At 57.3% G+C, this 16,401-nt stretch overlaps 1 protein-coding gene across 2 annotated transcripts in view; it reads right to left on the bottom strand.

The window, feature by feature from the left end:
- Positions 1-208: 208 nt before the first annotated feature.
- KAZN (kazrin, periplakin interacting protein) overlaps positions 209-16,401 on the bottom strand; it is a 103,261-nt gene continuing 87,068 nt past the window's right edge. For both annotated transcript variants that reach the window (XM_058675488.1, XM_058675497.1), the window contains exons 9-15: positions 11,872-12,077; positions 11,334-11,452; positions 6,110-6,341; positions 4,679-4,780; positions 4,075-4,241; positions 2,451-2,565; positions 209-929 (exon numbers count right to left, since the gene is read on the bottom strand). In XM_058675488.1, coding sequence (XP_058531471.1) covers positions 765-929; positions 2,451-2,565; positions 4,075-4,241; positions 4,679-4,780; positions 6,110-6,341; positions 11,334-11,452; positions 11,872-12,077 — 1,106 coding nt within the window. In that variant the 3' untranslated portion in view covers positions 209-764. The remainder of the gene's footprint in view (positions 930-2,450; positions 2,566-4,074; positions 4,242-4,678; positions 4,781-6,109; positions 6,342-11,333; positions 11,453-11,871; positions 12,078-16,401) is intronic.

Below are 16,401 nucleotides of genomic sequence, written 5' to 3'. Positions count from 1 at the left end.
GACATTGCAGAGCACTCTATTTCGGGGGACAGTGACTCAGAGACAAATGTTTGGAGGTCAACCATCTCCCACCGCAGGTTCCTAACCCACGGCCACAGGTAGCATCGTCATCTGTGATTGTGCCACCAGCCTCTCTTCCACTCTGGTGTCTGCAGTTCTAGGGAGTGTGGCTGCCAAGCCCCAGCCCTGGACAGTCACCTGCCCCAGCCCTGGACAGTCACCTGCCCCCGCCCAGAGGAGCAAGCACATGTCCACCCACATGTGGCATGGCGACCCAAGTCCAAACTCAAGTCCTTGGGCAAGGGGAATGTGGCTGCTAAGACCTCCCACATCTCAACATGAGGCCAGTCATGCCCCTGCCACCTGCCAACTCTGCTTGCTCCAAGCCCTGGCAGGTATACCAGGCTCAAGGCAGAGGCTGGGGTGGGGGTCCTCCTCCTCCCAGGTGGGAGCCCCTATCCTCCCAGGTGGCTCAGTTCAAGGCTCCCGGAGGGACACTCGGGCTCTTCAGTGACTGACCACTCTGGATGAAGCCTGCACAGTCTGGATGCTGGGGGGCAGGGGGTGGGGATGGATGTACCCTAGGGTCAGGCTCCAGCTGTGCGGACTATGCGGGCATGGACCGCTGCCTCTCAGATGACTGCTGGAATTTGTGCAGGGGTGGGGGTCATTGCCAGCCAGGATCGGGGGAGTAGGGCCTGGGTGTCGGCTGCCCCCTCCCTGGCTCTCCCTCCGTGGTAGCGTCTGGTTGTGCCCTGGGGACCTCATACATTGGTGACCTCCAGGCTGTTGTAGCCATCTAGCCGGCACTGCTCGGGCCTGCCCTGGAGGTCGTCATCACCGCAGTCTTCATTTTGAAGGGAGCCGTAGTCATCGTGGAAGTCGGGGTCTTTGCTGCTGAAGCCCCTTCCCATCTTGCCTAGGGGCAGCTAGAAGGGCAGAGAGCAGGGAAAGGAGAGTGTTGGCAGGTGGTGCTGACTGCTGTGTGATGGGAGCAGCCCCCCAGCCTCTCTGTGCTGCTTCGATTGGGAACAGCAATCCTGTGCCCAGAGAGCCCGGGAGCAGGGTTTGGTCTTCCCAACAGGAAGCATTCATCCGGCTACCAGGGGGAGGTCAAGAGTTGTCACTCCGATTGTCCATGGCCGTCTCCACCCTCCCTCCCTAATCCAGCAGGGGCACAGGTGTGCTGGGAACACCTGTGAGAGTGCCAGAGCGGGGATGTGACATCAAACTGCTGTGTTCCCACATCCTGGAGGAATGTTCTAGCAAATGCCTATGGCGGAAGAGTGGCAGACAAAGTGTGGGCTTTGGAAAGGCACAGAGCATGGCGTGGACCCCTGCTTTGCCACTTCATGTCTGTGTGATTGTGGCCAAGCCTTCCACCAGCCCTGCCACCCTGAGGCTCAGCTGCAGCCTGGGAAGGGTAATTGTGAGCTTGCAGATATGGGAAGGGTGGGAATTCTTTCTCCAAAACCTGCTATTGGGTACTGGCATGCGGGGGCAGCTGGCACATGGGAATCATGGCTGTCCCACACAGCGGCCCTCTGGATGTTGCCCTCTGATTGGGTCCACAGGCCTGGTGTGGGAGTCGTGCCCACATGCATGGCTGCCTGCCTTTCTAAGCCAGTGTCTCCTCGGCCAGCTCTGCATAACTGCTTCTCCAGGAAGCCTAATTTCTTTGGGATGGCTTTCTCCCTGGTTCCTACCGTGAGATAGTAACACTTCCGCTGCATGTCTAGCAGTGTATGTCCACAAGGACATACATGAATGCTTTCAGGAGCCTCGTGGGGGACAATGGGGCCCCAACCTGGTCTCGACTGCAGTATCTCCTGGCGGGGTGGGGGTGCTTTCTTCTGCTCACGCCACCACTACTGGCTGCATTTAGGGCAATGACAGGGACACAGCCTGCACCGGACCAGGTTTGCTGAGTGAGCAGAGATGTTGCCCTCGCCCGCGCTCTTACTGAAGTCTGCATATGTGCGTTTAGGAACCTGCCTTCATCAGAGTCTCCGTGGTCAGACCCCATGCCCACTTGGTCAGGGTTAGCAGAGGGTCAGCTCTTGTTCCTAGTCAGACTGCGGGAGGGCACACTCTAAGTGGGTGTGCAAGAACCCTCCTGGTGCCTGGGCTGCAGGCAGGTGCCCTGGCACCCGAGACTGCCAGTCTGGGGGTTTGGGGTGAGTCCCAGAATCTGCAACACCATCCTGCCCCCTCAATGCTTCTGCTGCAAGCAGGAGAGACCTACACTTCCAGCGACAGCCCGGCAGGCCTGGAAGGGGGTGTTGTGTTTCGCCTCTGGCCCAGCACATCAGCAGGTCCCTTGAAGGTGGCAGCTGGGCATTCTTCCTGCAACCTGGCTCCACCCCAACCCAGGCTGACCCAGGAGGCCCCGAGCTGCATCTGGCAGTGGGCACCAAGGCCTCTCCCAGGTGGATGCATGAGCCACTTACCCGGCTGGACTTGTACTTGGTACTACCACTGTTTTCTTCCTTTCCTGCCCTGGTGATGCTGGGGGCCCTCCCGGGGGGCGTCCCAAAACGCTCAGCCTCCCGGATTCCTGTGGAACTGGAGGAGAGGTCGCTGGGGTGAGCAGGGGTGCTGGGGCAGAGCCACGCCCCCTCCTGCTCGCCCTGCTGTGACAAGGACTGCACGTGACCGTCACTGCACTGGACACTGTGTGGCCCTGACAGGGGACCCTCAGGTGAGGGGACCATCTTGTCTTCCAGGTGGGGAAAGGAAGCCAGGGAGTGGGGAGGGGACAGAGCCATTCTCCCAGGGTTACACAGTGGTGAGTGGTAGAGCCAAGATCCCACTCAAGTCTCATGGTCACCTGCTGCAGGCCTCACCAGGAAAGGGGGGCTGCCAGGAGGGTCCCCACACTGTGGTAAGCCGAGGTGACCTGAGAAACATCCAACAGGTCTCCTCCGCATGCTCCACACTTGTGACATGTCCCCTGCCTGACCTGGTGCCTGAAATGACCCCCTCCCCCATTCCACCCCCTCCCACACTGGAAAAACTTCAGGTCCAGTGTGGTTTCGCCAGTCTCAGCCTGTGAGGCCAAGTCCAGCCAGCCAGCAGGCTTTAGCAGTTAGCAACGCCTACTTGTTTATCTGTGGCTGGTGACTGCTTCCGGCTGCAGCGAGAGCTCCCAGATCGTCCAAATTCTCCAGCCTTCGCTCCTCCCCTGCACCCCACTTCCTGCCCCTCCCCCACCCCCAGGCTGCCCTGAGCCGGGGCGAGAATCATTGTGAATATAAACACCAGAGCATAAAGGCCTCCTTGCCTCCCTGTGTGGTGTTCTGCCTCCCTGGGGGCTCTTGCAGCAACCAAGGGAATCCCTGACCATCCTGGGACACCCATGAGTCTGGGTCCCTCCACGGGGAAACATGACTCCCTCTCCCTGGCTCACCCTCAGACACGAGACCAGCAGCTCTGAGCACCATGCTCCTCCCGCCCCCCATGGTGGGCAGGCCTGGCCACTGTCACCAAGGCCACCCTCCCTGCTGTACACAAAGCCTGGGCTGCAGGAGGCCAGAGAAGGTGATGGCTTGTCCTGCATCTGCGGACTCCACCCCTCACAGCACGTGGCTCTGGGCAGCAGGCCTGGGGCCCAGGACCAAGAGCCCTCATGATTCTGCCTAGGGGTCTTCGGACCTCACTTGGAGACTAGCTTGGCATCAGCCTGCTGGGGGCGCAGCCAGGACAGTGGGACATGGTCTATAATAACCACTCCTCTCCTAAGCTTCAGATTCTCCACCCACATCATGCAGGGTGTGGCCCAGCCACTCCCCAAGGCCCATGTGTTTTGGGGAGGTTCAGTGTGTAGGTTGGAGGCAGAAGGTCTGAAGTTCAGATCTTGGGTCTGCCCGTGCCATCCACAAACCCTGAACGAGGCTGGCCAAGAAACCACCTTCAATACCTGCCTGTTTCGTTGGGACTTTCCTATCTCTGACCTTTCAGCCCAAACCCTTCTTCCCTGTGGCTCTGATTTCCCCTCTTGCAAGGGACAAACCCACTGGCGTCTGGGGCCCAGAGCCCTGTCAGTGCCCTGGCCCAGGTGCGGCGCGCACTCACTTGGCCGGGTGGAAGATGGCGCTCATCTCCTCAGCCAGGTGCCTCCTAAGGATGTGTTTCCCGCTGGGGATGCCCAGGGCGGTGGCCATGGCCTCGGCGTTGAACGTGGGTTCCAGCACCAGCACTGCGCCGTGCACACCACTGTTGGTGAGGTTGTCAGCATACTCCTGAGGGCAAGGACATGAGGCTGGTGAGCCCGGGGTGGGGAGTGCGAATGGGGCTGCATCCCTACAGCAAACACCTGGGCCCTGGGGACCAGGGTTTGCTTACGTGGGAAGGGAGCCTCTTATCTCGTACCCTTTTAGGGACTGTAGGGGTGGATGTCTCAGGTCACTGACAAGACCCTGACCTTAGCAGGCAAACACAAGGGGGAGCTGCAGCTGGTCACACCTGCTGGCTCAGCACCCCCTCCACACATGACGAGCATAACACAGAGGCTTCATAGTCATGGTGGGGCAGGGGGTGAGGAGCTGGCTCCTGGGGAGGGACAGACAGGAGTTATCCTGCTACGGTCCCCATGGAAGGGCCCTTGATTTGCACACAGATGTGCATATGTCTGGGGGTCACCCCTGGCACTGCCACCACCATCGAGGCCACCACTTACCTTCAGGTCGATATCTCGCACCCACTTATGTACCCGCTGGTTGGTCCAAACCACGGGATCTGTATTCTGTGTCTCGCAGCGGGCCCGGCGTTCCTGGAGAGCCTTGCGGGGGGAGGGGCAGCGGGAGTCAGTGTTGGGTGGGAAACAGGGAGGGGCACAGGAACATCGAGGGCAGGGCGGAGGGTCCCTGGTGTCGCCGCATGGAACCTCATGTGCCTGTGTGATGAGTCCATCTGTGGCTGCTTGGGCCACACGATCCTGTGACTCCGGCTCTCACCTTGGGATGTGTGGGGAGGCCTGCATGCCTTGTGGGTGCTGGAGTCAAAGGCCTGGGGCTGAGGGAGGCCCAGGGCAACTCCCCCACATCCCTGGATTACCTTGGAGAGCAGGCACTCAATGACTGTTCAGGTCTTTCCCAGGTGAGGCCAAGACTCGTGGGACCTATCCAGCCTGGGCACTGTGTCACTTCATATGGACTGTTCCATGATGCCCTACAGAAAGGTTGGCCCACTGCCTGCCCACAGGCTGCCTGGGGTTGGGCTTCGGGACACAGTGCTCCCATGGAGGATGCAGCCTCACTGGGGCTCCCTCGTCTGCAGCCCCCAGCTGCCCTGTCCCACTCCCTAGCCCGTCATTGTCCATATCTGCTCCCTCTACTGGACCCTGGTTCCCAGAGTCAGGGCCATGCGGCCCACACCCATGCCCAGGCCCTGTGGGGTGGCAGGTAGGTGTGAGGTGCAATATTTGTGAAGGGACATGAGAGGGAATGAAGGCTCAGGCAACCTGTCTCTGCCACTCTCCTCCCAACCCCGTGTGGTGTGGGCTCTGACATCACACTAGGAAAAGTCGTGTCTGGACGCAGTCCCACAGTGCCCAATAGTCACACTGACCGTCCTCCCCACAAACTTTGGTGACTGCATGGGGAGACAGGGAGCTGGAGCTGGTGGTCTGTACCCTCTTGCTTGGAGAGTTTGACACCAAGGGGCATGCAGAGCTCAGACTTGTTGCTGTGCCCCAGGCCTGGCTACGCTGCCCAGCAGCCACCCCCAGGCTTTCCTGGTACTGGCCTGGCACCGGCCAAGGAGCAGTTGTTGGAAGGAGAGAGGAATGAATAAATGGATAGCTAGATGGAAGGGAGGAAAGGAGGAAGAAAAGAAGAAAATAAGGAAGGACGGGAGGAAGGAAAGAAGGAAGGGAGGGAAGGAAGGAAGAAAGGGAGGAAGTAATATTTGGAATGGTGGATGGGCAGGCGAGCGGGCAGATGGATAGGTGGGTGGGGAGATGGATGGGTGAGTGGGTAGGCAGATGGGTATGCAGGTGGACAGGTGGGTGGACAGGTGAACCCAGAGGCAGGCGGTTGGACAGAGAGAGGTGCCAGAGGTTCCAGAGGGGCCAGCAGGTGGCTCACCCCTGCCCAGCCCCAGCACTCACCTCCCTGCTGAAGTTCACTTGGTACAGCAGCTCGATCCCCAGCAGGATGCTGACCTGGTGGAATTTCTTGGACACATTCAGGTGCTTTTCCAAGTCCCGTTTCATCAGGGAATTCAGCATCCGCCCGTCAACCAGGTGGTTCTGGAAGGCCTGGGAGTACTGGGACAGGCCGATGTCGTTCAGCCAAGCCTTGGCCACCCAGTGATGGTCCAGGTCGGCCGCTTTGGATAAGCTGATGAAGAGACAGCCAGCGAGAGGCACGGTGGGAAAGGCGGCAGAAAGGAGAGGCAGTGGAGATGTGAGCAGAGGCAATGACAGGAGGGAACCAGCAGGGCTCAGGAGAAAGTCAAGAAAGCCACAGACGGATGGGGTAGGGGTGGACGGGAGGACAGAGGGGAGGCACAGGGGGGACAGGAGAGACTCAACAGGTTGGACCAACAGACAGAAGGCAACAGCAAGAGAGACACAGCTGCGTTCGGCATGTGAGAGTGGCAGGCAGCCGGAGCAGCATGTCTGGGGACCTTTGCACCTGCCTCGGGCCATCTTACTCCTGTAGGTCCACAGAGCCCAGTTTTGGCTCTCGTCTTCATCACCTTCTGGTTAGCTCCCCACCATGGCCGCTGGCTGATCTGGCTTCCTGGCTGGACCCTCAGGAGAAGTGTCAGCCGTGGCCTCCCAGAATGTCCACTCTCACGTGCCAGGCACATCCTGACCCATGCATGTGCAGCAAGGAGTGGTCACTCTCCTACTTGCTCAGACTTGGCCCAGAACCACACAGCAGTCCTCATAGAGTCCACGCAAAACCTACGTTTTGTTTATTTTTTATCCCTCTCTCTCTCTCTCTCTCTCTCTCTCTCTCTCTCTCTGTCTCTGCCACATCTGTCTTCTTCATGACATGAGTGAGTCAAGGTGTGGTTGTGCTGGGTTGGGAGTCCTCTAGCTGTCATTCTTCTAATGGCCACATGGTGACAGTCTTGCAGAAGGAATGAGAATGTTGCTTCCCCACCTGCTGGGTGAGTTCCTGGGCTGTGAAAGGTGACCAGGTGGGAGGAGGGCAGTGATAGCCCTGTGTGAGCCTGCTCCCCTGGACGGGACCAGATGGTTCTTCACTGTCCCTCCTCCCTCATCCAAGGATGGGGCTCATGTTCACCCCTGTACTCCCTCTCTCTAGGCCCTGCCTGTGTCCAGAGCTCTGGGCACCCTCTTCACAGTCCCTCATTGCTCTCCCAGGTCCTAACTGGGCGCTCTTACAGTGCCTGCTGGCTGCCATGGACCTCTCCCCTAAAGCCTCCCTCACCTGAGCCCAGGAAGCCCCGTCCTCACTGTCCTGCCCTGGCGTCCTATCTCATGGACCCATGCGGCACTTCTCGGTCCTCTTCCTTCCTGTTCCAAGCCATGGCCATCTCCAGCATAGATATCTACCCCCGGCTCTGCCTCTGCCCCCACTTTCCAACCATCACCCCTCCTGACTCCACTCTCATTGTCACCAGCTGGTCCTCTGTCAATGAAGCCCTATCTCAGGATAAAACCCCAGGGCCCTGGCGTACCCCAAACTCCCCATCTCCTCTGCACGTGGACTCCAGGTCAGGGTGGGGTGGGGGTGCTTTCCCTCCGGCCCTTCTCTGCTCACTCCTTCCGCTCTCTGGGGGTCCCATCTCAGCTGCTGCTGGGCCACTGGCTCAGTTCCCGTCAGGGCTCTGAGCACAGCTACGGTGATTAGCAACCACTCTGCTTCTACTTCATTTTCTCTCTTCCTGCCTTTGTTGCCTGCAGCCCAGGGCAGTGGGGGGTATAGGGACGCCTTGGTGGCTCCACACTCAGTATGGGGCTGTGCAGATCCCAACCGCTTAAGTGCTTGCTGGAAGAAAGGCTCAGGGAGATTGAGTTCCCAGCTTCCTGTTTCACTCCCTGCCCCTGCCATGGGTCTCCCAGGACCCTGGCCTCTGCGTCTCCTCTCTGCAGGGCCCCCCCAATCTCTGGCTTATGCCCACAGACCCTACCCAAATGTCTGAGTGCCAGACACCTTCCAGGGCCAGTGCTGGGGAGGGTCCTGCTAGGTGCCCCGCACTCCTAAGAGTCCCCATCTGTGCACCTGCCAGGCTAGCAGGGCCAGCTGCCTCACTGTTAGGCCCTGGCTGGTCCATGAATGTTCAGGTTCAACATCAACAGCATTGCCTTTATGACCAAACATGATCCAGTTCAACCCAGCTCCCTATGCAGGGCCAGCCCCAGCTGTTCAGAGAGTGATGTGGCCCAGGACCCAGTCCTTGGGGCTCTCTTGCCTGGGGCAGAAAGCAGTGCTTGGCTCCTGGTTCTTGTGGTGCTGGGATGCCGTTAGATGCTGGTGGGCCAGGGAGGCCCCACGAGGAGCCAGTGTGGTGTGTGAGTTAGCTCAGCAGTGCACCCCCCACCGCCGCCCTCCAGATCTGGGATGGAGGCCGAGGAGGGGGTGCCTGGCTTCACCTCCCTGAGAGGCCCATTTATCACCAGCAGCCATCTGTGTGCCAACACTCAGGGCACTCCGGACTTTCTGGACAACTCTCTTCATTAAAGCTGTCCCAGTGGGGCCTCGGCTTGGCGACATTCTGACAACTGGGGGGGTCTGAGCCATCGACAGTGGCGTGGTGTTCAAAGGAGCTCAGGCATCCCTTACAGAGTAGGGGCCTTCTCAGACCCTGCGAGGAGAGTGTCGCTTGGTCCCTGCTCAGCACAGCCAATAGGAAGCTGCCTTGCACCTGCTGTCTGTGGCTCTGCGACCTCACTCCCCTGGGTCCCGGTTTCCTCACCTGTCAAACAGGGGCCATTGTTGCTTTTGTTCACAGAGCTATGAAGACCAAAGACGCCTGAGCACAGGACCTGGACAAGGAAGGTGGGGGTGGGCACTGAGGGCTCCACCAGTAACAGCAGCAGGACACCTGGCACAAAGGTGGCATGGATAATGCCAAGGTGATTGGCTCCGAAACTGAGTATTTTGGCATGTGGTTTTGAGCATGTCACCCATCTGCACCTCTCTTTCCCCATCTTTAGAATGGGAGTGAAATTGTCCGTCTCCTGCTCTGATATTGTGATGCTTAGATAAAATCATGTCAAGGGAAGGGCTGCCCAGGGGTTGTGGGTTTTGTGTTTTGTAGCCAGGCCAGACAGGGCAGCATTATATCCAGGGTCACACAGCAGGTCGTGGTTGAAAATATTCCCGAAGGTTCCTGGGTGGGGTGGGCTGGCCGGGTCCTGGCATGCCAGGCTGTGACAGTGTGTGCACCACCCCCTGGGAAAGTGTCCCTTGCTCAAGCCTGAGTCCCATGGGGCTCTGGCTGCACCCCTCATTTCACAGGGCCCAGAGAGGGCGGGCTGCACACGGGCTGGATTTCCATGCAGTGTGAACAACTCAGAATGAGGTTTTTGCTTCCCCTGGGAAGTCCTGGGGTGTCTGACTCCGGGGAACCCTTGCCCTCCGGTGCTTGTGGTTTAGCTCACATACAACTGCAGGGACACCACAGTCTCCCCTCTGGGCAGCAAAGACTTGTGCTCCTGGAGAGGTCTTAGCTCACTTAAGGGCTCAGCAGTCCTCACCCCCGGGGTCTTTATGCTGAAGCTCCCAGTGGGACGGCAGTTGGAGGAGGAGCATTTGGGGATGGGGGTGATTCAGTGGAATACGAGGCCCATGTGGGATTGGTGCCCTGAGAAGAAACGCCAGATTGGGCTGGGTCTCTCTCCCTCTCCCTCTCTCTGCTATTTGAGAACTCAGCACAGAAGCTCCGTCTGTGATGCAGGGAGCGCAGCCCTCATCCGCCCGAAGCTTGCAGCCTCTAGAGAGAGAGGAATGCGTGGCTGCATGAGGGGCCCATCGTGGTGTTTTACCGCATTCCAAGCATAGCAAGGTGCTGCGTGCCCCACCAGCTGGAGCAGTGGCCTGAATACCTCCTGTCTAGGCAACTGAGCAGGCCACCTTTGCAGACCCTGCGGACCTGGGGCTTTGGCCTTGGGGTGATGAAGCTGATAAGGGCTTTTAGGAGGGCTGGGCAGTCAGGCAGGTTAGGAGGTGGGAGGTTAGTGAGGTGCTGATGGGACCCCCCAGGAGGGGACATGTAGCAGGTGTGTTAACACTCCTGCATCCATCAGCCCCTGCCTCTGGGGCCTCGTGACTAGCCATGCTCTTGACCGGGTCCTGGGGGTCAGCACTTGTTTCACTCAGCATCACCCTCCCCTGTCCACACATGGATGGGCTGCTCCTAAAGCAGCCTGAGTCCCCTCGCCTCTCCACCATCACCCATAGAGCTGTCTACCCCAGCACTAGCACACACCACCAGGTCTAAGGAATGAGCACACACACAGAGTGACCGGGGAAGCACTCAAGGATATAATCATGAGGAAGTTGCGGGTTGGACTCACGTGGGTCATCCTCTCCCATCCGCAAGCTGAGGCCTCAGCAGGTGCAGTTGGGAACTCCTTTACCCTGAGCTGTTTGCTGAATGAGGGGTTCCCTCTAGGGTCTGCTCGCAAAAGATCAGGAGGAGAGGGACTCCAAGGAGGTAGGGTTGGGAGGGTGGAACGTGGCTTAGAGGGAACACACCTGGTGGGCGGAGCCCCAGCCCTGCCCAGGTCTGCCAGGTAACAGAAGACCCTCCCACCCAGCCCTGCTCTCCTGCAGGAGCAACTTGAGGTCCTTCGTGTGTGAGTGCCAGTTTGAGTCCTGGCTGCTCCACATCCTATCCAGCTCCCTGCTAAGGGCCTAGGAGAGCGACAGAGGATGGCCCAAAGCCTTGGATCCCTGCACCCCTGTGGGAGGCCTGGAGGAAGCTCCTGGCTCCTGGTTTTGGACCTGCCCAGCTCTGGCTGTTGCAGCCATTTGGGGAGTGAACCAATAACGGAAGATATTCTTTCTCTCTGTCTCCCTCCCATAACTCTGACTTTGCAAATAATCTTGAAAAACAGTGCTGAGAGCTGAGATGCAGTGGCAGTGGGTAGGACAGACATGTTGGCTCATTCTGTAGACTGGCTCAGGCTGGCAGAGGAAGAGGGGTTCTGGGAGGCATGTGACTGGCTTCCACGTGGGGAAGGGGTGTCACAGGACACAGAGGGCCTCGTGCCCATTTCTCTAGGTGGAGGGGCTGGCCCAGAGTAGGACAGGTCCCATCTTCACACTCCATCTCCTGCCCCCCAATTCTGGGCCAGCCCACAGCACCTGGAGTGACCCAGACACTGCCAGGGTCCGCTCTGGACTCACCTCCTGCCTGCCTCGGCGTCGCGGTAGTCCTCAATGGCCAGCCGGAGCTTGCGCCGGTGCAGGGAGCTGCACACACCCAGGCCCAGCTCCAGGTCCTCGTCACTCAGGCTTAACAACACCTGCTCGGGGGCAAGAGAGGGGGTGTGGAGGGGCCTGAGTGCTGGGAGGGGCCTCCCCAACCTCACTGCCACTCCTGCAGGATCTGTGGGTAGGGCCCCTCTCTCCTCTGCCTGCTTCCTTTCTGGACAGCTGGGCAAACATCTCCTCAACCCATCTTGGGATCTCTGCCCTGGGAACAGAGATCTCCCCCTGCCAAGCCAGCTAAGGGACTGGTCCCATTTCACAGGTGAGGTAGCCACTGCAGCCCAGAAGGACTACAAGCCTTGGAAGGATGCAGTGATGCAGTGGTGCCATCAGGGCCTGGCTGGCCTGAGGTAGGAGTGAGGAGGGGGTCGGGTCTGCTTCGGAGTCACCTGAAGCCCACACCAGGGGATAGGAAGGGGTGTGACGGATCCTGCCCTGGCCCAGTGCCACCTACCTTCCCACTCTTGACGTTCTCAGCGCAGGCCTTGACATACATGGGCATGGCCATGACCACCTCCAGCCAGGCCTGCACAGTGCCCGCCTTCCAGTGGGACATGGGCGTGGTCCGCACCAGCTCCACGTGCTGCAGCCGGTCCATCTGCTCCTCGCCCTCCGATAGACTGAGGCTGTGCCGCGTGGGGCTACACTGGCTGTCCGAGTCTGTAACACACAAGCACAGGTGCGGCCATGCTGGGGGTAGGGAGGGGCAAGAGGCAGGTGGGGCCGCGGGGCGGGGGGCTGTGGGGGCTGCATCTGTGGCTACAAGAGCAGGCTAGGGATGTCTTACTGCCCTGCCCCCACATGCATTTCTTCTCTTCAAAATCAAAATGGCCTTTTATTTTCCCATTCGGCTGACCCTCTCCCCATGGCAAAAAGCCCCCTCTAAAGGAAAAGAATCAGCTTATTCCAGGGAGGAAGCAAGATAGAGAATTCTATCACCCCACACTGGCTGTTGGTAGCTTGTTAAATAGTCTGGGATCCGCGGACACCTGGTGCTGTAGATGCACAGCCCCACACACTCACACACCGCACGCCCACCATTAGCTGCTGCTGTACGCAGCTGAGCCATCGCCATCTCAGGAGCCGCTCTCGCACCTCCCGGCTGCCCTGGAGTCCTCCAAAGGGGCCCTGGAATGTGCTGTGCCTGTCTGCTACCAAGGCACTGGGGTCCTTCCTCAGGGCTCAGCAGGGTGAACAACAGAACAGGAAGCATCCCTGGACCACAGGGTGGTGTCTTAGGCTACGCAGAGCCCCAGCTCCATGCCTTTCAGCAGGAACCCCGCCTTCCAGCCGTTTCTCAGCCATTCCTGGTCTGAGACTGACATCAACACCGCAAACACGTGGAGTTCAGGCCACACAGACCCAGACACCAAGAATCCCTGAAAACAGTGTTCAACAAAAACCCAAATGGGTAGATTCTGCTCTGCTCTGCGAGAAGTGTTCCATGTGGAGTGACAAGCCTTATTGCAAGGACCCTGCGGCCACAGCGATTTGTAAGTCATCCCAAAGATGTCACAAGTGCTTTGGTGTCAAAACTAGGAGGGTGCCTACCCAGAACCATAGACAGGTATTCCAGAATAGTCCCAGTGACTGAGTTCCGGGGCTGGGGAGAAAACACCATTTTCTTCCCGCTATACATTCATCTAGTCTCAGGATTGGGGAATAGCTAGCTACAGCTTCATACTGAAGACATTTGCAAAACTTCAAGGCTGGGAAGGGAGGATGTAGTGAATGTTGTGTTCATTTGCATGAGCTGCATGCCACTGCTCTGTCGGGTTACACACAGCATCGGTCACACGAGAAGCGCTTTGCTGTGCGAGTACACGCATTACACACAGCCAAGTGAAAACCAGCTCTTCTGTGTCCTAGATGGTGACAAATATTGTACAGTGAGCAGGGAGTCACAGCGGGCCCTTCGGCAAGGGTGGCTGTTGTGGGTCACAAAGGGTCCCTCCCCTGGGGCTTGAACATTTTTCTGACCATTCCTGGGAGAGAGAGCGGAGGAGAGAGTGAGCCTGTTTGGTAGAGACGAAAGAAGAGAAACTCCGAAGAGCCAACCGTGGGAGAGAGATGGCAGCACAGAGAGGAATGGCCTATAAGTACAGCTGTGTGCCCCCCCCAGTGGGGCTGCAGTGGGGCAGGGGCCAGCCGGGCCACTGGGGGCATCTGAGGAGGGACTCTAAGAGACAGGTCCTCCATAGCCTTGCACACACCCAGAGGACCGTGGGGGGACCTGGCTGAGAAAGGTGCACCATGCCCCGTCACCCTGCGCCAACACATGCACATGTATTCATACACAGCACACATGTGCGTGCGCACACACACACACAAACACACAGACCATGTGGACACCACACAGGGTTAGTGCTACACAACTGAGCCTGGCTGTCATGTCGTGGGGTGGTCCAAGGTCCCTCAAATGCAGCCTGCAGGGGTGCTCGCTGGAGTTGTGCTTAACTAACTGTGAGCAGACACCGGCCTCAGACCAAGCCCTGCCCAGTGTGTGTATGTGTGTGTGTGTGTGTGTGTGTGTGTGTGTGTTCTAGACCCAGGGTTACTCATCCACAGCCACAACCATGTTTCCTAACCTCAGGGGCAGTACTGGGCACTTGTGGCAGAGACCGTCTGGCCCAGGGAGCAGGAAATGCTCGTTCCCTGGATTGTTAGGAAAAGCCTTTTAGGGAGAACCCTGGGACTGGCCTTGAGGGTGCAGTGGGATGAGCTGCACTTGGCATCCTTACGGAAGAGTCAGCTGCTGGAGTCCTGGCTACTCCACTTCCAATCAGCTACCTGCTAACCTGGAAAGCAGAGGAGGAGGACCCCCATGCTTGGGGTCCTGCAACTGCATGGCAGATCCCGATGGGGCTCATAGCTAGCTCCTGGTCTCAGCCTGGCTCAGCCCTGGATATTGCAGGTGTGTGGGGTGTGAGTATACCAATGGATGAAGGATCTCTCTCTTTTATTTTTTTCCTCTCTCTCTTTCTGTCACTTTGCCTTTCAAATAAATATTTATTTATTTTCATTGGAAAGGCAGATTTACAAGAGAAGGAGAGACAAAGATCTTGCATCCACTGGTTAACTCCCCAAATGACCACAACAGCTGGAGCTGAGCTGATCTGCAGCTGGGAGCCATCTCCAGGCTTCCCACATGAGTGCAGGGTCCCAAGGCTTTGAGCCATCCTCCATTGCCTTCCCAGGCTGGAAGCAGGGAGCTGGTTGAGAAGTGGAGCAGCTGAGACACAAACTGGTGCCCACTTGGTATGCTAACACTTGCAGGTGGATTAGCCAATCAACCCTTGTGCTGGTCCCTCAAATAAATAATCATAAAATAAAAAGAATATACAAAACCCAAACCTAGAGAGTGAGAGGTTGGCTGTGGCAGACAAGGGACCTGGCCTTGGCTGGGCCCTGCTGCTTCACAGCCAAGTCATCTGTGGGCTACGGCCTCCATCCCTCAGCCCCAGCTTCCTGCTGACGTCATCCAATCTCAAGCGATGAAGGAATGACAAAATGAGCCAATGCAAGTAAGCAAGCATGTTGGACAGGCCGTGGTCGCTCAGGCACAGTGGGGCAGACTCAAGCCACGGGCAGTCCAGAGCTGCTCTGTCCACTGTGGGAGCCCATAGCCACCGTGCCCCTTGGCACTTGCAGTGAGGCCGGTCTGGAGTCTCAAACACTGGATTTTCAAGACCGAATGCAAATCCCCCTCAAATGTAATCTGTCTCGTTAGTCATGTTTCTATTGATCACATGTTAAAATAGTATTTTGAGTATCAACAAAATTGGTTTACTTTTTAACTGTGGCTAAGTTCCTAAATCACTCAGGTGGCTTGCATCGTATTTCCAATGGATAGAACTGATTGAGTTGGAAGAGGGTTTTTAAATTTTTTTGTCTTTAATGTTTCTTTTTTCATTCCTTTGATTCACTCTTTGGTTTCAAAGATCAGCTCTCTATTTGTTTTGGATGTATTAGCTTCCCAGCTGGGGACTGTCTTATTCCAACATCATGGGACCCCTACCCAGTGCCCAGGAGCAGAGATGGCCAGGGGGAGGTGCAGGCAGGCAGGACAGGCTCACCAGTCCCTGGGTTTCAATGATTGTGAAGCAGGCTGCTGTCCCAGGCCCCTGGCCTCCACCCTTCATGGCCACCCTTGAAAACTTCCTACACACACACACACACACACACACACACCAAAACCAAGGTTTGACAGATATTTTAATGTCCTGTCCTAAACAGTAAGAATTATGTAAAACATTAATTCTGATGACACTTGTTTAGTTTACCTCCATGCTTACCATGTCCACTATCTGAGTTTCATCCTTCTGACAAAGAAAATCATGTGATTGGGCTGACGGTGTGACACTGTGCATTTAGCCTCTGCCTACAATGCCAGCGCCTCATAAGAGCCCTGTTTGGGTCCTGGCTGTTCCACTGCTGATCCAGCTCTCTGCTAGTGTGCCTGGGAGAGCAGTGGAAGATAGCCCAAGGGCTTGGGCTCCTGCACCACATGGGAGTCCTGGCTGGAGTACCTGGCTCCTGACTTCAGCCTGCTCAGCCCCTGTGGTTCTTTGGGGAGTGAGCCAGCAGGTGGAACACTGCCCCCTACCCTGCCCTTCCCTCTCTGTAGTTCTGCCCTTCCAGTAAATGAACATTTACAAACCCATGATGTAGACATTGTCGGTATCCTGATGAATGCTTAAAATAATTTGCCCACAAATACATCAGTTACTTTGTTCATGATTTTTGTCATTGTTGAGGCTCAGACTTTCCTTCTGGAATCATTTTTCTTATTTCTGGAAAACATGATTTTGAAACGCCTCTGATTAAAAATACTCTGGCAGGCAGCTAACCTCTAGCCCACGTGAGACAGCCCTGCATCTCCTCGTTCTTCAGGGAGCTTTGCTGGGGACAGTGCAATGCTGCCGCTATGTTCTTTGTGCACCTGGGAGCACTGCTCCATGGTTCTCTGTCTCCTTTGCTAGAG

This window comes from Ochotona princeps, chromosome 2 (genome assembly GCF_030435755.1).
Source record: "Ochotona princeps isolate mOchPri1 chromosome 2, mOchPri1.hap1, whole genome shotgun sequence".
Lineage (NCBI taxonomy): Eukaryota > Metazoa > Chordata > Mammalia > Lagomorpha > Ochotonidae > Ochotona > Ochotona princeps.
This window is presented reverse-complemented; position numbering and strand designations above follow the sequence as displayed.